The 20,407-nt window shown below is 39.3% G+C and overlaps 1 protein-coding gene across 6 annotated transcripts in view; it reads left to right on the top strand.

Moving 5' to 3' along the window:
* The window catches only part of creb1b (cAMP responsive element binding protein 1b), an 85,552-nt gene extending 66,074 nt beyond the window's left edge, over nucleotides 1-19,478 (top strand). For all 6 annotated transcript variants that reach the window (XM_043693304.1, XM_043693305.1, XM_043693301.1 and 3 more), the window contains 4 exons: nucleotides 2,143-2,282; nucleotides 11,449-11,631; nucleotides 13,734-13,890; nucleotides 14,898-19,478. In XM_043693304.1, coding sequence (XP_043549239.1) covers nucleotides 2,143-2,282; nucleotides 11,449-11,631; nucleotides 13,734-13,890; nucleotides 14,898-15,042 — 625 coding nt within the window. In that variant the 3' untranslated portion in view covers nucleotides 15,043-19,478. The remainder of the gene's footprint in view (nucleotides 1-2,142; nucleotides 2,283-11,448; nucleotides 11,632-13,733; nucleotides 13,891-14,897) is intronic.
* Nucleotides 19,479-20,407: the final 929 nt, after the last annotated feature.

Raw genomic sequence — 20,407 nt, 5'->3', positions numbered from 1 at the left:
GTTTATGCGAAGGTTGGCAGGGTGGAAGGTGAGCACCAGGGACGTTCTGTCCTTGTTACGGTTGGAGTGGTGGGGTCTGAGGGCGGAGGTGCAGGATGTGGACGAGATGCGTTGGAGGGTATCTTTAACCACGTGGGAAGGGAAATTGCGGTCTCTAAAGAAGGAGGCCATCTGGTGTGTTCTATGGTGGAACTGAGCATCTGCAGCCATTGTTTTTACCTCGTTGATTTGTCCCACTATGTCTATGTTGTTCAACGAACACAAAACTATATTTAATACCATTTACCTGCACTTGGTCCATTGCTTAGTATGCCCTGCCATTTTAAGTATTCATCCAGATGCTTTTTCACTATTGTGAGTACCTGCCTCCACCACCCTTTTGGAAAGCATACTCCATATTTGTACCACTCTCTGGGATGAAAAAACTTTCTTTGATCTCCTCTAAACCACTTGCTGCTCACTTTAAACTTGTGTCTTCTGGTCTTTGACCTGACTGCCAGGAGGGAAAGGGTCCTCAACCTCCGCTGTCTAAGGAAACCAAACCTAGCCTACTCAGTCTGTCCTTTTCATCTGAGACTTTTCATCCGAGTCAATAGCCTTATGGATCTCCTCTGCACCCTGTTCAGTGCAGTTGCATTTTCCTAATAGTATGGTGACAACATTAACTACTGGATTCCAAAAATAGCAACTTTAAATGGATTACATGCAACCAAAACCCTGATGAGGGTTGCAGATTAGGAAAATTCCTAATTTAGAATCACTCAAACTCTATCCCAAAACATGAACAAATTTAAAAAAGCATTCAAAATCACAGTCAGAGCTGGTTGCTCTTAAGATGACATGTCTGTGCAAGAGGCAAATAAATCTCTTGCAAACTATATGATTCTATTGTGCAAGTATATGAAGAAGTTTGTTTTGCTTCCTGCATTATCTGACCAGGTAGTGTGTCTAATCATTTAGCTTAAGTCATGCGATTTCTTGGAAAGGCTGATTTTACTTGATGCTTCAAGAGAGTTTATTACCATTCTTTTTAAAAAGAAAAAGTCACCTTCATAGAACCAAAATCCTGCTTGCTTATCCCAAAGTTCCCAAATTGAATAAAATGTTATAATCTTTCATATCATCAGCAAAATACACCAATGTCAAATTAGATGAAGAACCCATTAGATTTTGCAAGCATTTCATGGAGCAATGTTAATGACATTCTAGGCCCAGTATATGCAGCAAAAAGTCCTCCATGTTGATTTGTAAATGAGTAAATTCGTAGAATTGCTTTTCTTTGGCAAAACATGTCTTTGCAGCTTTGATATCAGATATTTGTCTAAATATTTAATTTATACAAAAGGTTCTCCTTCAAGTTCCAGACTTTACTGGAGAATAAAGAAGTAATCAATTCTAAAGTACCTTCTATGCTGCTTCATAATTAACCATTAGGTAGAGTGCAGAAGGACTGTCCTTTTAACATTCTAAAGCACTTAATTGGTGCCTTATCAGTCAGAATTTGACACTGAGCCATAAGAGGAGATAATTAGAACAGGTGACCACAAGCTTGGTTAGAGAGAGGTTACCAGCCTGAAATGTAAACATTGTGTTTCATTGATGCTGAGTCTTTCAGGCATTTTCTGTTTGTACAATCAAAGGCTTGGTGAGTTTGGAGCATTTTGCAGGAAGGAATGGAGAAGTTTCGGGAGTAAATTCCAGTGGCAGACTTTGTCATCCTCTGACCATTGGTGACTGACAGAGGTGGGAGAAGCCAAAAGGCCAAAATTTGAGAGCTTACAGTACTTGTGGGGCTATGGGGAGTGGTAAAGTTAGGGAGTAGTGTTGAAAGTGAGATGAGAATTGTAAACGTGAGACTTTACAAGATCCAGTGTAGATCGGGGGCATGAGGATGATTGAGCTGAAATTTGGTGCTACTCTGCTTTTAAAAAATGACTGCTATCAATATTTCTGGAACTTTGTTTTATGCTGCAACTTTAGTTTTTGTCCTGAAATGTCATCTATTAAAAGTTAATCATTGTTTAATGTTTGGTTTGGTTTGGTAGGATACATTTTAGTGCATCTGTATTTTAGCTTGAGTCTATTTATTGAGATTTTCTTTTGTTCCTTTTGACAAATTATCTTGTTGCATTCACTTTTAAGGAAAATCCTGAATGAACTTTCTTCTGATCCCCCTGGTGTGCCAAGAATCGATGAGGAGAAATCAGAAGAAGAGTCTGTCTCAACTGTTACTACAATGACGATGCAGACACCCATCTATCAGACTAGCAGCGGACAATACAGTATGTGCACACTTCAATTCCGATCTGAAAGAAACATTACCAATTCATTGCATTAATTACTGTTGTGGCTAGGAACTTTATATCAGCAGAGGTGTGTGTATATTGCTGGGCTGCATTTTTGTTTTGTTTACATATGACTACACATGAGAAGCTGGAATATACCACTCAGATCCTTGAGCCTGCTCCGCTATTCGTTCAGATCATGGCTGATCTGGTTACTCCACATTCCTCCCTAATCCTAATTAATCTTTTCATCCACTTGATTATCAAGAATCTATCTATCATTGCCTTAAAAATATTCCGCTTCTGTTACCTTTTGAGTGTGAACTTGCAAAGACTTATGACCCTCTGTGGAAAAAGTTATCTTTTTCTTCGTCTTAAATAGGTGACAACTTATTTTGAAACAGTAACCCCTAGGACTAGGTTGTACTACCAAAAAGGAACATCATTTCCACAAGCACCCTTTCAAGGGCCACTTTGTCCCCTTTTTTTTAATGGAAAGGTACCCAAAAAACTATATACAATTAACAATTTTAAAGGTCTTCTCAAACAGCCAAAAAAAAAGCCATATCCTTTACATATACTTAACCCGAGTGGATTATTATCACCGTTATAAAAGCTTTAAAATTTCTTATCAACTGATGAGGGTCAAAGGCATTGTCAACTCTGCGCATTCACCAGCTGTGATTTTTTTTTCTCTCTCTCTCTCTCTCTCTCTCTCTCTCTCTCTCTCTCTCTCTCTCTTTATATTATATATATATATATATATATCTTATCTATCTAATCCTATCTATCTATCTATGATACACAAGGCGCAGACTAACTAACTGACATTTCTCACTGAATCCAAGACACCTTAAAACTTCTTTTCAGTCTGATGGCCTGGAAACTTCCACAGGCTTTTTTTTAAATTGCCAGTCAACTGGAATGAATCTTCTGAACTGCTAGGCATGTACCGTGGCCATCTATCTCCGCATTTTGTAAAGGTTTCACTCAGTAAGCACTTTACAGTTATCTTCACAGGTAACTGCCTAATTATTTAACTTAAGTCACATGTTTTGTTGGAAAGCTGTTTTAGACTCTCCATTCAAAAAAGGTTTATTGATATCTTTTAAAATAAAAATCACACATGCAATATTTCAACCAAAAAATCCATTTTAACACTGCTTTAGAACAGAGTTTCCAAACAATATACAGTTTCATCACCTGCATACTAACCTTTTGGGATTCATGCATTAGAGCACCCAGATCCTTTTGCATCTCAAAACTCTGCAATCTCTCACTGGAGTGATTTAGATGATATGCTATTTTTGATATATTCTTCCTGTCGAAATGAAGAATTTTACATTTTCCCATATTGTACACAATTTGCCAGATCTTTGCCCACTCACCTGACACATCCAAATCTTTTTGGAACATCCTTATCTTCTCTTTAAAATTTAGTTTCCAACATATCTTTGTGTTGTCTTTGGTTCTCTTCATCCAATAATTTATATGAAGTGTAAGAAGTTGAAGCTGTGATCCCCGTGACATACCATCGCTTGTTATATTTTACCAACCAGAAAATGACACATTTGTCTTCTACTTCCTGTTATCTAGTCGATCTTCTATCTTTGCCAATATGATACCTCCGATGCCATAAGCCTTTCGTTTTCGCAGTAAGCATTGAATTAGTACTTTCTCATGTAAATAATGGAAGTCTAAGTACAGTGGTTTCATTTCAACCACAGCACACATTTACTGCCTCCGAACACTCCCACACAGTAGCTACTTGCTTTCTTTTCATCTGTACCCAAACTACATCTATAGCATGGTTACCTGAGTTTCTGCAATTGTTTCTGTTTTGCAACTGCCATCATTAATTAAGAGTCATCCCTCCCTCCAACTTATTTGGCTTTCTCTTCTTCTTAAATAACATGTCCCTACAATATTCAGGCCCTGATTTATATCATCCTGTATCCTAGCCTCTGTATCGGCAATCAAATTGTACTTCTATTTGTGCTGTCATTTCATCTGTTCTGTTCTGGTTAGCTGTCTGTATTCAGAGATAGAGCCTTAGATTTTGTCCTTATTTTTGTAGCCCCTATCCTTACCTGTCTTATCTGACATTGATTAGATTAGATTAGATTACTTACAGTGTGGAAACAGGCCCTTCGGCCCAACAAGTCCACACTGACCCGCCGAAGCACAACCTACCCATTCCCCTACATTTACCCCTTTTACCTAACACTACGGGCAATTTAGCATGGCCAATTCACCTGACCTGCACATCTTTGGACTGTGGGAGGAAACCGGAGCACCCAGAGGAAACCCACGCAGACACAGGGAGAATGTGCAAACTCCACACAGTCAGTCGACTGAGGCGGGAATTGAACCCGGGTCTCTGGCGCTGTGAGGCAGCAGTGCTAACCACTGTGCCACCGTACCTTGAACCCACTTCAAATGTACATCCCTAAGTATGAAATATTTTGGGATATCTTGAGTTGTAAATGGTGCTATTTTAGAAGTAAAAAGCAAAAGGACAATGAATGCTAGAAATCAGGAATACAAACAAATTGCTGGAAAAACTTGGCAGATCTGACCGCATCTGTGGAGAGAAGTAGAATTAAATTTTAGGGTCCAATGACCCTTCTTCAGAACAGACAACGATGTAGAAATGCTAGTTTGTCTTCCCTTTAAGTCTTTTTATAGAGAACCCAAAACATATGAGCAGGTCACTTAACTAGCCTGTTCTAGTGTTTTTACGCCAAATGGATCCCCTTCCACTCTACTTTTTCAAATACTATTAGAATATGTTGTGGTTCTGTTCGCCGAGCTGGGAATTTGTGTTGCAGACGTTTCGTCCCCTGTCTAGGTGAAAAACTGACAACCGGAAGCGGCAGATTCAAACCACTACAAATGCCGGAGGAAAGATCACAGAAGCGCTTCACAGGAGGCTCCCAAGCACAGAGGATGTCACCTAGACAGGGGACGAAACGTCTGCAACACAAATTCCCAGCTCGGCAAAAGAACCACAACAACGAGCATCCGAGCTACAAATCTTCTCACAAACTTTGAAATATTAGAATATCCCTGGGTGCACACATATCTAAACTTCACCTTAAATGGATTAGTGCCTTTCACCTTAACTTTATGTGTGGCAAGTTCTGTATTCTAAATTCTGTGTTGGTAGAGCCTTTGTGAATTAATTGCAGTTTCGTTTTAGTATCTTTCATAATATATTACTTTTAAGTTTGGAATCCCCTACTTGTGAAAACATTTCGGCCTACCCTATCAAACATCTTTACAATCTTAAAAGAATTGCCTGACCACCTTCAGAAATTTATGCACGTGAACCTCCAGGTTCCTCTGTTTGTGTACATCCTCAAAGTTGTATCATTGGACCTATATTACATGTCCACATTTCTTCTCAGAAACAAAATTCATGACCTGACAGCAATAATGAACAATAGTAGTGAATGGCAATTGGACACCATTAACTGTTACTTCGGTTTTGTTTTGTTCTACTTCAGCCACTAATGTTGAACTACATTTCAGTGAGCATCGAGTTAATGGTAGCGATGCTTTCACTAACAGGGGGAACTTGAAGATTGGGGACACGTTTTTAAGATGAGAGGAGAGAGATTTTAGAAAGGACATGAGGGGCAAGTTTTTTTGTTTACACAGAAGGTGGTTCGCATGTGGAGTGAACTTCCTGAGGAAGTGGAGGGTGTGGTACACTTACAGTATTTAAAAGACATTAGATAAGTACGTGAATAGGAAAGGTTTGGAGGGATATGGGCCAGGAGCATGCAAGTGGGGCTAGTTTAGTTTGTGAATATGTTCAACATAGATGGGTTGGACCAAAGGGTCTGTTTCCATTCTGTATGACTCCATGCCTCTAATTCTATCAGGTCACCTCTGTCAGAGCCCCAGTCTATTATGTTTTCTGATGGTTATACCATCTTCTGGTGTAATGGGTAACAGTAAAGTATATTTAATTAGTGTTCAGAACCAAATAACTGAATTTACAGGTTGATAGCTATGATCTTACAGCTGTTACAGAGACATTGGTACAGTGAGATCAATGCTGGGAACTAAATATTCAGTGACTTTTGTAAACAGACATAAAGGATAGTGGGGTAGAGTTGGTACAGGATGGAATAAGTACAAGAGCAAGAAATGAAAAAGGGAAGGTGACATTGATAGTGTTGACAATGAAGGTAAGTAACAAAGGCAGTGCATTAATCACAAGTGACTTTGATCATGTAGATTGGGCTAGTCAGATTAATAGAGGTAGCCAACAGGAAGAGGCTATAGTGCGTACTTTTTTACTTTATTTATTCACAGGCTGGGCGTGTCGCTAGCTAGGATAGCATTTGTTGCCCATCCCTAATTCCCCTTAAGAGTCAACCACATTGCTTTGGGACTGGAGTAACATGTAGGCCAGACCAGGAAAGGGCTGTAGTTTCCTTCCTTAAAGAATATTAATGACCCAGGTGGGTCATCGTTAGACTGTTAATTCCAGATTTTCTTTAAGTTGAATTGGAATTTCACCATTCACTATGGTGGAATTTGAACCCATGACCCCAGAACATTATCTGGGTCTCTGTATTAATAGTCAAGTGATAATCCACTAGGCTAATGTCTTCCTTAATTTGGTATAGTTTCCTAGAACAATATATTGTGGTCCAGGTTATTTTGGATCTAGTGATCTGTAACGAGGCATGTTTCATTTATGATGTCAGAATAAAACAGTGACCATAAAATGGTAAAATTTAACATTTAGTTAGAGATGAAGGACTTGGGTCAAAATAATTGTACTGAATTTAAATAAAGATAATTTCAAAGGAATGAGGGCAGAGCTGGCTAGAGCAGACTGGGAAGAGTTTAGCAGCAAAATCAGTTGAGGACCAATGGTAGACGGTGGCACAGTGGTTAGCACTGCTGCCTCACAGCGCCAGACACCCGGGTTCAATTCCTGCCTCAGGCGACTGACTGTGTGGAGTTTGCACGTTCTCCCCGTGTCTGCGTGGGTTTCCTCCGGGTGCTCAGGTTTCCTCCCACCATCCAAAGATGTGCAGGGTCAGGTGAATTGGCCATACTAAATTGCCTGTAGTGTTAGGTAAGGGGTAAATGTAGGGGTGTTGGTGGGTTTCGCTTCGGCGGGACGGTGTGGACTTGTTGGGCCGAAGGGCCTGTTTCCACACTGTAATCTAATCTAAATCTAAAAATAGTTCAAGACATGCAGCAGAAAAGACTTATCCCAGTAAGGATCAAGGATTCTAGGAATGGGATAGGCCACTGTGGTTAACCAGGAAAGCTAATGATAGCATAATTTTTTTTAAAGCATACAATGTGGCAAAGATTAGTGGTAAGCCAGAGGATTGGGAATTTTTAAAAAATGACAAAAGGATGTCAAAGAAAGGGACAAAAATAAACTTTGAGGATAAACTTGAAAGTACTATCAAGATGGACAGCAAGAGTATAAAATGAAGAAATGTGAAGGGAGAGGGAAGCCAAAGTGAGCATTGATCCATTTGAGAATGATGCTGGGAAAATACTAATTTGTAACCAGGAAATGGCAGATGAGTTGAATAAACACTTTGCATCAGTCTTCACAGTAGAAAACTCTAAAAGCATTCTAAAAATTACTATGCAATCAAGGGACAAAGGGAGTAGCGGAAATAAATACAATAACTATCACGAGAGAAAAAGTGCGAGGGAAACTAATGCGGCTAAAGACCAATATAAGTCCCTTGGATGGCAATCTGGAAGTAGCAAGCTGCCACAGGGATCCGTGCAGGGGCCACAATATTCATTGATAACGTGCTTGAGGAAAGAGAATGCACTATAGCTAGGTTTACAGATTACCCAAATGTAGGTGGGAAAGCAAGTGGTGAGAATGACAGAATCTGCAGAGGAATGTGAACAGGTTAGACGAGTGGTCAAAAAAATTGACCATTGGAGTGCAATGTTCAAAAATATGGTTTTTGGCAGGAAGAACAGAATCTGAATGATATTTAACTGAAGAAAGATGACAAAGCTACAGGGGCAGTTGGGAGTCCTTATGCATGAATCACAAAAATAATTACGTTTAATGGTAATAGAGAAGGCAAATGGAATGTTGGCCTTTGTTTTCAAAGGGAATAAAGTGTAAAAGTAAGGAGGTTTTACTCCAGTTATACAAGATACTAGTCATACCACAGCTGGGATCTATGAACAGTTTTTGGCCCCTTAAGGAAAGATATACTGCCATTAACCGTAGTCAAGAAAAGATTTACTAGGCTGACGCTGTGTTTGGAGGGTCTGTCTTATGGAGAGAGGCTGAGTAGAATGGACCTGTACTCATTGGAATATTTTTTTAAATGAGAGGCAACTTTGTTGAAACATGCAAGGTTATTGGGCTTGACAGGATAGATGCACATTGTTTTCCCTTGCAGCAAAGTCTAGGACTAATGGCCATAATCTCAGAATAAGGGTTGCCCATTAAAGACAGAAATAAAGGTAAATGTCTTTTGTGTGTGGTGAATCTGTGGAATTGTTCACTGTAGAGGCTGGGTCAATAAGTGTATTTGTTGAATGAGATATATTTGTAATCAGGAAGGGAATCAAGGATTGTGGGAAAAAGTCAGGAAAGTGGAGTTGAGGGCTTTCAGATGAGTCACGATCTCACTGAGTGGTGGGGTAGATTCGACAGGCTGAATGGTCTACTTCTGCTGGCATGCCTTATGATTTCGAATGTTGTAGATTAGAACTCTACCACAGTGCTCTACCTATTGTCCATTGAAGCTTCTGTGTAAATTTGACATCACCTTCAATCATATTCTAAAGGTATAGAATTAAGGTTTTCAAAATGGTGAAGGGAGTGAACTCAGTTGGGTATGTTGTTTGAAATGACAAAGGGCAGAGAGGGCCAAAGAATATGCATGTAAAATACATATGACTAATTGGATATGCAAATATGGTTAGCTGCATTACTGATTTACAAAATAAATGTATAAGATGTTTTTAATCCCTACAGAGTGGAAACATTTGTTGGTTATTATTTGATCTCAGTTTTCCCGCACATGGCGTGGCACATCTACTAAATGTCAAAACTCATTTAACAAAAGTCATCAATCTAAAAAGTTAAATCCATTTTCCTCTCTGCAGATGTTTCAGATCCTTGGAGTGATTCCAGCATTTTCTATTTCTCCATACATGATGTCATAAGGGCCACCAAAAAAAATTTGACTTGTAAATCATTTTGCTGCTATTTGTGGTACCTTGATACGTGCAAAACAACGCCGTAACACAACTTAATATATTGATTTGATCCAAAAAAATGAGTCTTTGCACTTGAAACATTAGCTTTGTTTCTGTCTCCACAGATTTTACCAGATCTACTGAGTTTATCCAGAGTTTTCTGTTTTTATTTCATATTTTGGCATCCATGGTATTTTGCTTTTAATTAATAAACTGCTGGGTCTTTTCCTGACTAATTTTCCATATGTTTGTATTCAATAAGCAGTTTGCTAAAAAGCAGTTTGTTAATTGTGAGCCACACTGGGGTGTTTCTGAGAAACCAGATTACAAACCATATAAACTTATTCTAATGGTAAATGAGCATTACTTTCTACCTTCACAGACCTTAATCTCTGTCTTTGTATTACAAAAATCTATTTGTCCCACCCAAGTTGCGGTGTCTGCTTCAGATGTAATGAACACGAGATATTTATAACACAATGTTCAGTTTATTTTGTTGAATGTAGCTATGTAGGGCAGGAACTTGGCAAGATTTTCACAGACACTGTTTCTCGCTTCAAAAATTAGAATCAACTGGTAACTTTGGAAGTAAAGATGATTGTGACAACTCATTCTAATAAATAAATTAGGTCTGGGCTGTTAGTACAGTAACTGTATTGACAGTGATAGATAATTATATGATCACGTGGTCACAATCCACAGTTATTGTGAATTTAGTGGCCATTGTAATATAAACGTTGTAGAATGTAAGCATTGATAGAGACCTTGCAGCCCATTATCCCCATGCCATATCTCTGAAAGGGCCAATTAGCCCTGAAAGTGTTTCCATTTCCCTCTTGAAAGTTACTATTAAACTGCTTCCAGCACCTTTTTTCAGACACCAGTGTGTTCCAAGTCACAAGTTGCTTCATAACAAAAGTCTCCTGGTTCCCATTCCTTTTTGGGTTTTTTTTGCTAATTATCTTCAGTATGACACTTCTGGTTTAGACCAGAACCCAAGCCAGAGATGTTCCCATCCCATGAGTGAATTTTTAAAAATTCCCCTTTATTCTCTCTGCTCTAAGGAAGACAATCCCAGTTCCTCCATAGTGAATGGTCAACGTGCATTCTTCTTGTATCATGTTCTTAAAAGGATTAGTGCAAATGCCTGGAGGTGCCATTGTCAACCCTCCGTTCAAATCAACCTCTTCTCTCCTGTTAACCTTCTAGCCAACTTGGATTTCTCAAGTTGTGCTTGAGAAGGGAGTCCAAATAAAAATTGTCATTGATAATCTGTCCAGTCCTGCTGGAAGTGGAGCAGTCGAGTGCTGAGAACACTTTATGGTTGAACACTTCTCTATCTGGTTGAAGCACCAGGAAAGTTGAAGAGAAGATCTTGCATTGCTCCCTAATAACAGCTAAATGAAACCTGCCTACTTTTAATATTAAATGTAACATTTAATGCTTTTATGTAGAGCCCGTACTTGAAACTTTCAATAGATGTTTGTTTTCTGACAATATTCTGGTTTGTTAATACAATGTTCCAGTTCTGTCTTTGTGTGCATTGCCATTTCTCCCTGTTTTGGCATTGGTGGCTTAAGCTGCCTTGGTTCGAAGATTTGGAATTCCCTTTCTAAACCTTGCCATCTTGAACTTTTTTCCCTTCCTTTAAGGAATTCCTTGACACCTTCCTGTCTTTGATCAAGCTTTTGACCACTTCTTCTAATATCTCCTTATGTGGCTTAGTCTCCAATGACACTGCTGTAAAGCACCTCAGCTTTTTAATATGTTAAATGTACTACATGAATACAAGTTTTTATTGTTGCTGATTGAAATTTTAACTAAAAGAAACATTGCAGAAATATACAGTGTGACAAAGAGGCTTTGCAAAGTTGTTGTGATTTTAAGTTCTTGTATTTTATTTAATGCTTCCATTGACCTTGTACTTTACTCTTGTCAGTTGCTATCACACAGGGGGGAGCAATTCAGCTGGCCAACAATGGTACAGATGGAGTGCAAGGACTCCAGACACTAACAATGACCAACGCAGCTACAGCCCAGGGTGGAGCAGCCATTGTACAGTATGCACAGAGCCCTGATGGACAGCAAATCTTTGTGCCGGGCAGCCAAGTGCTTGTACAAGGTGAGTTGTTTTGTCAGGTGCTTTTCACTAACAAAAGGTTTCCGTTTCTCCTGCAATGCCGAAAGCGTGCCTCTGATAGACTAATTTGCTGTGGAGCCTGCAAGTCTAAAGAATTAGATTGAGATCGCTTTTGCCAGAGGCCATTCTGTTGAGATGGTGGATACTTGTCTGAGCTTTGTTGAATCATTCAATTTGTTGTACAAGTTGGTGCTAAGAAAAATGTCATGATGTTTAATAATACCAGTGTGTACTGCAGCGCAGTGATGCGCAGCCGAAAGCAGGAACCTGACATGAAAAATATTGCAAGTCTTAAGTTTATATTGTGTGATTCAGTGGCCAATATATCAATAGAACTTTTACAAACTCGGTTCAAGTATTGGTTTTGTCATATGGTGAAGAGCTTTGCAAAGAGGCAGCTGCATTTTCCGTTATTGATCAGGTTAATGTTGAAAATGTACTTTTCCTCAGTGAGATTAGTTAAGCAGTAGCATGTTAATGGAGTATAAGCATTAAGTGGTGTTTGTGCATTTTGAATAAAGCTTGGTGGAGTCAGATAAAGGCAGTAGCAAGAATTATATTCTGTATCGGCCATTACAACATTTTAATATTTTCAACTCATTTGAATTTTTCTTTGAAATGGATCAGCTAAATACAAGTGGAAGGAACCATGGATCGTGAAGGCTTAGCTGTAATGGCCCTCAAAACTTTGTGACCTATTGTTTCCTTAAAAACTGACTGAAAGAATTCTGGAACAATGGGTATGTAGTTGGCAAACAAAGACACTTTCAAGAAAAGGAAAATTAGATATCTAAGGTGGTAAATTGATGAATTGAGAGTGGACTTTTTAAAGAAAGATTGTTTGCCACAGGTAATGTTGTGAAGTAACAAAAAGGTGCCTCAGTTAAGTGAGCTATTTATAGTGCAAGGTGGTGTGACAAGTCACCGAGAGATCATCATTTGATTGAAAAAGCAAGAGTCTGATCACATGAAAGAAATTAGCTTGGAGTGGATGAGGGAATTGAGGTAATGTGCAGTCTCTAACAAATGAGCAGCACGGTCGCTCAGTAGTTAGCACTGCTGTCTCACAGCACAATTCCACTCTCGGGTGACTCTCTGTGGAGTTTTCACGTTCTCCCTGTGTCTGCATGGGTTTCCTCCAGATGCACCAGTTTTCTTCCACAGTCGAAACATGTGCAGCTTAGGTGGATCAGCCATGCTAAATTGCCCAATGCGTGCTGGCGAGGTGTATTAGCCATGGGAAATGCATAGTTATGGGGACAGGGAAGGGGGTGGGCTGCCCTTCGGAGTGTCAGTGTGGAATTGATGGGCCGAATGGCCTGTTTCCACACAGGGTTTCTGTGAGGACTAGTGGTTATCATTTTAACCTTGCTAGTCCCAGGGCATCACGGCATGGTTATAATCTAATAGCTCAGCACAAAAAAATGATAAATATTAAGATTGGACTTTATTCAGCCTTGTATTATTGACACCGTTAAAGCAAATGACTGCGGCCTTGAACTGAAAACGGTGGCATTAATTGGATTAATACTGGGTCCCGTATATGAGAGCACATACCACTCAGGTAATCTGAAATGCTAGGGCTCAGAACAAAATTAATCTCCTGATTTAAGTATAACACCGTACATTTACACCCCCAGCCCAAGTCTGTTGCAGGCATTACGTGTTAAGTACTCAGAAAATAAATGAAGAAATTCAACATCCAGAAGTAAGTAGTTGTAGAATTCTGATCTGGATAAATGGAGTTCCTTAAGTAATTAGTAATCAGAGATGTGCTAACCAGTTGTCTGTAGAATCCATGCAAAGGAAAAGTCTCCATAGTCCCAGAGGACCATAGGGCTGCTGCCTGATTAGATAAAAATGACTAGTAATGAGGTTAACCTGAGGGTCATTGTACCTCTGGTGAGGGGTGGGGTTGAGCAGGTGGGATCTTTTCTGGTAGCCTGAGCCAATGCTACTGCATCGCAAACCAGCTGTTGAGCCCACTGAGCTAACCGACCCCATTTAATGTGTTAGGATATTTACAAAGTTAACATCTGTATGCCTGTTGTCTCTTGATGTTTAACGTTTTTTTTTCTACTCAGGTGCTGCTGGAGATGTCCAAACCTATCAGATCCGTACAACTCCTAACTCCACTGCTGGCCAGGGAATGGTTATGGCATCTTCACCAGTCCTGCAAAGCCAGCCCCAGAATGCTGAAGAAACCACTCGTAAACGTGAAATCCGCCTCATGAAAAACAGGTAGTTTCCCTTTCCTTTGATCCTGTAAACTGCTGGCTCTGTCCTCATTGGAATGACCTTTCAGGTCCTCTAAAAGAAATTTGTGACCGTGGTGGGTGGGGATTGTTGATGGGTCAAAGTACTACCTGGCGTAACCACATCTTAGCTCTGTGCTAGCTACACTGATCTCATCTGAGACAACAGTTGCTGCAATTGGTCTTACCATCCTTATAGTAGAGTCATTAGCTCGACCTCCTGGTCTTCATCGCTAAATCATGAATCCTATGGCAATGGCAGAGTGCAAGCATCAGATGAGAGGAAAATAAGATTTCGCTGTGATGTCCGACATGCTCAACATTTATTTGATATGGGACTGTACAAGTGCATGGTGCTGCAGGGAGCTATTCAGCCAGGCTTGTCTCTGCCAACCTTTGGCCAAAGTAAGTTGAATCTGTCTTACTGTTATCTGTCCCTGCATAGAAGATTTAATAGGGTCTGACTGAGATATTCCCTGTGGCTAAGAATCCCCTGTAAATGAACATTTCTTAAAAATAAATTACATGAATGTGTCTTCCCACCTTTTTTGTTTTAAATTGATTACTCCTTGTTGCTGAAATCCCAACCAAAAAAAATTTTCCCATTTGTCCCCCTCAATTTAGTTTCTATGTCAATATAGTTTCCTTTAGTTTTCTCTTCTACAGTGAACGTAGTACCAAATCTGTTAAATGTAGTGTATTTAAATTGTCAAACCCAATCATTTTGATTCTAAAGAGTTATTTAAAGCAGAAAAGGAAGACGGTTAGGAAGGACATTCCAGGGCTTATGACCTGGACGCCTGAAGACAGGGTTGCTAATGGTGAGGTGAAACAAGCAGTCAAGAGTTAACAAGCATCGCAGTCTTGAGAGTGGTAGGGTTTGCGGAACATGTCAGCTTGAGTCCCTGCTTTAAGTTGGGGATATGAAGGAAAGGGAGCAGGCAGTAATGTTGAGTGCTTGTTCTAATTTCTTGCTTTTTCCACACTTTTCAGGGAAGCAGCTCGAGAGTGCCGTCGCAAGAAGAAAGAATATGTGAAGTGCTTGGAGAATCGGGTTGCTGTTCTGGAAAATCAAAACAAGACGCTCATTGAGGAACTGAAGGCACTCAAAGACCTGTATTGCCATAAATCCGACTAGCACGCCATTGTCATTCTTGCGAATGATTAACAGACTTGCCCCAAAAGACTATTGGCATGAGCTGGGCGACTCTGCTACCTTTTCTAACGATTTCTCTCCTCCATGGGAAAAAAAAGTTTAAAAAAACTGCATGGATGCAGTTCCGGCAGCTGCATGCCCATGCACCAGGGGATCATGCATCGGATTGTGGGATCCAGCCTGGTCAAATCTTTCTCTGTTCCAAACTCAAGATAGCGTGGAACCTGGTTTGGGCAATTTTTTTTTTCACATGAACATTTTTATATACAAACTAACTTATCGGTACAAAAAAAAATTCTTGTCTAGCGTGACCAGGAAAGATCACAAGCAAACATTTTCGTTTATAGAATGTCTTTTTCACCTCCCTCCTCCACCCCCATCATTCTTTTTTTTTTCTTCTCCTTGTTGCTCTGGGGTGCAATGTTGCTGCAATCATCCCTTTTGGGGTAAGAGTTGTGTCGCCTCAACCTTGCTTTTGTGGCACCTTCGGGCCTGTACAGTTAAAGGCACACACTCGTGAGGCAACGCGGATGGCTATGCAGTCGTCTTCTCACCAAGCCATTTGTACGATGCATCAGATTGCAACCCAGCGACAATACAAAACCACACCATATAATGTTGCATCAGAGGGGTTGGCCTATGTTGGAACTGAAGATCCCTTTTATCCAGAGAGTTGTGGATCTTGTACACCTAAACTGCTTTGCTTACTGGCCATTCAATTAATCACGTTTTTTAGTCTGAGCTTAAATTTTAAAAGTTGTGTTGGTTTGCATTATATACATATATATATTATATATATATATATTTTCCTCTCTCTTTCTAAATGGTGTTGTGATCCAGCCAGACCGTTCTGTCAATCAAACTGAGCTGACTGAACCCCTGCGTGAGGCTGGAAGGAATGTTAAGTTGTGTATTTATCATTCAACAAGAAAAAGTATGTGAGGGACTGAACCATAAAACCAATTAATGCTGTAAAACAGCACCCTGAACGAAGTGGGTGTAAAGTGCTGATTTTTTTTTTTGGGTGGGGCAGACGAATTGTTGTGAAACTGGTCACCTTGTTTGATGCCTTTGCACTGTATTAATAACACTTTACATTTTTATACTGTATATATATTTCTAAAAGAAGTGTGACTCTGCAAGGAAAATATAGAACTAGAAAAGGCTAAGGGTTTGTGATACAACCCCTTCACCACTCTCAGTAGAGAGAGCATTGCTGTTGCATCAATTTGAGGCTCAGCACCTTGATTCCAACCCCCCCCCCCACCCTGCAAAATAAACTAGCCCAGTGCAAATTTTAAAAGAGCAATCTAATTTTTTTTTGTTTTGTTTTAATACTGAAGCTGTTATATTACAAAAAAATAACAAGACATGCTCCAAAGGATGTTACAAAGTGAACAACGCACCAGTACTTCGAAAAGGTCAATGTTTGGAGGAAGGATAATGCCCACCCTAAGTGACCATTTAAGAATACCCTGCGCATTGTGTAATTTGAATCGTGCAAGTTAAGCAGTTCTAGCTTCTGTCAAATAGTAATCTTGACCAAGACCAAATTTGGCACTGAAGTCAAAATCAAGTTCAATAATTTTACTGCCTGAACAACACCTTCCTTTTCCTTTACGTACCACTGAACCCTATCATGACATGGATTGTATTCAACACAGCCAACCTGTTTTCACCCACACATTGTCCCCATTATCAGCTTTTCTTCCCTGGTTTACTATCAACCATCCTTCTGTCTGATGTCGCTCTATCTTTCTGGGCTCTGTGTTTCAACAATCAACTCTCAGCCCTATCCCACCACCACCACCCCCAAGTCATCAAGTGCAAACGTCATCTTTTCTTAGTTACCGTCAGTTCTCATGAAGTGTCAGTGGACTAGAAACATCAATTCTGTTTCTCTCCATAGATACTACATAATATGCTGGCTTACAGGTAGGGCTAAGAAAATAGAACAAAGGAAATATGGAGAGTGGTGCTAATGAGATGAATGGAATGACCTTCTGCACTGTAACAACTCCATGATTTGGGGAAAACCTTTAAATTGTAGTCACCGTTTTAATGTAGGAAATAGTGTTTTGCACGTAGCAAGATTCTGCAGCAATATGATAATTATTTTGTAATGATGATTGAGAAATTGAATTGTTCAAGGTATTTCCTTAGTTGCTTTTTTGATAGTAACAAGGGTGTCTCATGTTCCCTCTAAGGGTGGTCACAACCTTCTGCATCTGCAAAATAGCTTTTTTTTTGCAAGTCAAGTTATAAACTGAAATGCAATACTGAACATGTTTCAGAAATGATTGAAATTTTCAAACCGAAACTACCTATATACTTGAAGGGAAACAGTGATGCAAGGGGAGGATTTTATGAACTAATAGCTTTTTTTAAGGAATCAGTGCAGGTACATGGAGCAGATTGGCCTTCTATACTGTATGATTTGATGACAACCCCATTTGCAAAGACAATACAGCTGGAAAGCAAAATATAAAAGTCTCCTTTTAAAGTTCAAAGAAAGTTGACCTTTTAAAAAAATTTCCATTGCTTCTAATTGCACAACAGCCGTTCTGCCCTGGAGACCCAGTTGAGACTGCTTGTCTCTGGTAGAATTTATAGTTGATTTAATTCAACTAGCAACTTTCTTTCAGGTCAATTCATCATCTGATTCTCAGTTCCAACAACCAGAAAGCTTTACAATTTCCTCACACTTTATAAAGGAAACTTCAAAAGACCATTTTTATTTCTTTTGCTTTCCCCATATTTTAAAAAATTCAGTTTTAAATAAAGCATTTATGTTTAAAACCAGTCTTTTGATGGGGAATGTTCAGAATCCTCACAGATTGAGAGATTTCGATCAACTCAATACAGGTACTTGAACTCCTTTTAACAGGGATGGCAAAAAAAACAGGAGAATTGAAATTCTTACACTGGGGCTTATGATGTGAAAGGGTTGTAGAAGCATAGAAGAATTCAGTGATAGAGAAAAGGAAATTGAATAAATACAGAAAGCAAACATTTGTAGTGCTATGTGGAAAGTGTGGGTGTGTGAGACTAATTGAATTGCTCTTTCAAACCACCAGCATTGGCATGATGGGACAAGGAGCCATCACCTGCGTGCTGTACAATGCTATTGTGTCTGAGTTTGTCTCCTCAGTGATTATTTTATCACTCGTATTCTGAGCTGGTGCTTAAAAATAACCAGTGGTTGGTGGAAAAAGCTTAAGGTTTTTCGGTACACGATCTGTGTCTTGGGGTGTTAAGTGACAAATCGGCTATTTCCAGGATGTTCGCTCACGACTCAGTAGCAGGGGGTGTTTTGAAAATCTTGACAATAGCTCTGCCTCTTGCCTAACTTCCAAACAATAAGGATTCATTTTTGTACTTGGATGACGGTATGTTTTCCCTGGTTCTCTTTCAGCAGCTACAAACAATTTTCCTCTTGCATTAGACAATCACTCGTTGAATCATACAGTCAAAAGGGCCACAGTCCCGCGCTCCAGCTCTTTTTCTTGTCACCCCGCAGTTTTTTTCCTTTTCAAGTATATATGCAGTTCATCTCGCTTGTGATTTTTTAGCTAGCTGCCTTGAATTTGTGTCTTCTGGTTTATGTAACTTGGCAGTGTCCCCTTAATTAATCCATTGAAATATTCATGAGTTCCTGAACAGCATCCAGTATTCCACCCGCCCACCCCCCCACAACTTTTCATCAGTTTGTCTGACCATATGAAGCATCAGAATGCATGCATATAAATATCCAGTAGGAGTTATTGTATTTTATTGTGAATTTTAGTATTGCCTGCTTTTCCCTTTCCCTAACCCAAGCTAAATTTAATGACCCTACAAACTAGATTGATTAAGATTAGTTAACACAGCAACAATCAAAATTACTTTTACTGCCCTATATAATCTTAGCCCTGGAGGACTGTTGTGATATAGTGATAATGTCCCTACCTCTGGGCTAGAGGGCTTGGGTTCAAGTCTCACTTGCCTTGATCATGTGCCATGCCATGTCTAAATGGGATAGCTTGCAGAATGGCTATGATTGATAAGGTGATAAACTAGTTTTCTGGAGAGCCCTGTATAATTTCCAGTACTTAATAGCAACACCAGGTTAAATATAGTGGTGTAACATTAACATCAGAAATTACACCGTTGGAGTTTTCAGAGACACTGGTTGGTGGTTTTCTGAAAATTCACATTATTTTGAGCTTTTTTTAAAATTATACCCCAATGGGAATTCCTTTCAGTAAACTCATTTCTCTTCCAAACACATTCCTTCAAATATATTCATTAAACTTCTGGGCACTTTTTCTGATAGATCCTTAGGTAGTGAAAACTGGATTTTGATTTTTTAAAAAACTTTGCTAAACATCCCAAAGGTGCTTTGTTTTGGTTAAATAAAACAAAGTAATTTATTGCAAGCTTTAGTGCTATGACGATTGTTTTAAATGATGTCACGTCAGGAATTATGCTCACATGCACCATCACCTGTTTAGATTCTATCACCAAAAATGTATGGTGAAGTTCCTCACTCAGACATTTGCTTCTTCATAGTAATTAGTTGAAACCATGCATCTAAAGATACCATATATAATAATTTTGTTTGAATGCTTCAAAGTTGTGCTTAGGGGTTCTACATTGAGCTGAAGAAGAATGTAAAAGTTTTGGTAAGTTGAAAATTCCCCAAAGGATGCTGAAATCAGTATCAACTCCAAAGTTCATGTATCAGTTCTGATCATACTACAATAGTACCAAAAACCCAATTGGTAACTGGAAAGATATTTTTCAGAAGAGTTCATTAGTTCATTTCCAAAGATCAGAAGTTAAAGCTATGAGAATTATTTGGACTCATGGGTTTTTTAGGTATCTGCTGCGGGTTAGTTTTTAGCTTTCACCCCTGAGTTAGAAGTTTGTTGGTTCAAAACCCAATTATGGATATGCATACAAAATAGTGTAGTGTGAGACAGTATTGCAGTGTTGGACATAATGTCATTGGGATAAGATACTGTTAAGTCCCACTTGCTCTTACATATGTATATATATTTTTTTTTTAAAACCCTGGTGACACTATTTTGAAGAGGAACAAGCAATTCCTGGTGCCCTGGGTAATGTGTTCCTTTAATACTTTAATACTGAGGAATAAACATTAGCTCATCACATTGCTGTGTTTGAGAATGTACAGTGCACAAATTATTTGCCAGGTCTGTGACATTACAACAGTGACTATACTGCAGAAGTGCTTTGGTCCTGTAGTCATCATAGATGCTATTTAAAAAGTACTTAAGTAATGTATGATTTGGAGATGCCGGTGTTGGACTGGGGTGTACAAAGTTAAAAATCACACAACACC

The sequence above is a fragment of the Chiloscyllium plagiosum genome, chromosome 7 (genome assembly GCF_004010195.1).
Source record: "Chiloscyllium plagiosum isolate BGI_BamShark_2017 chromosome 7, ASM401019v2, whole genome shotgun sequence".
NCBI lineage: Eukaryota > Metazoa > Chordata > Chondrichthyes > Orectolobiformes > Hemiscylliidae > Chiloscyllium > Chiloscyllium plagiosum.
The sequence above is the reverse complement of the archived record's forward strand: the minus strand, read 5'-3'. Positions and strand labels throughout refer to the sequence as shown.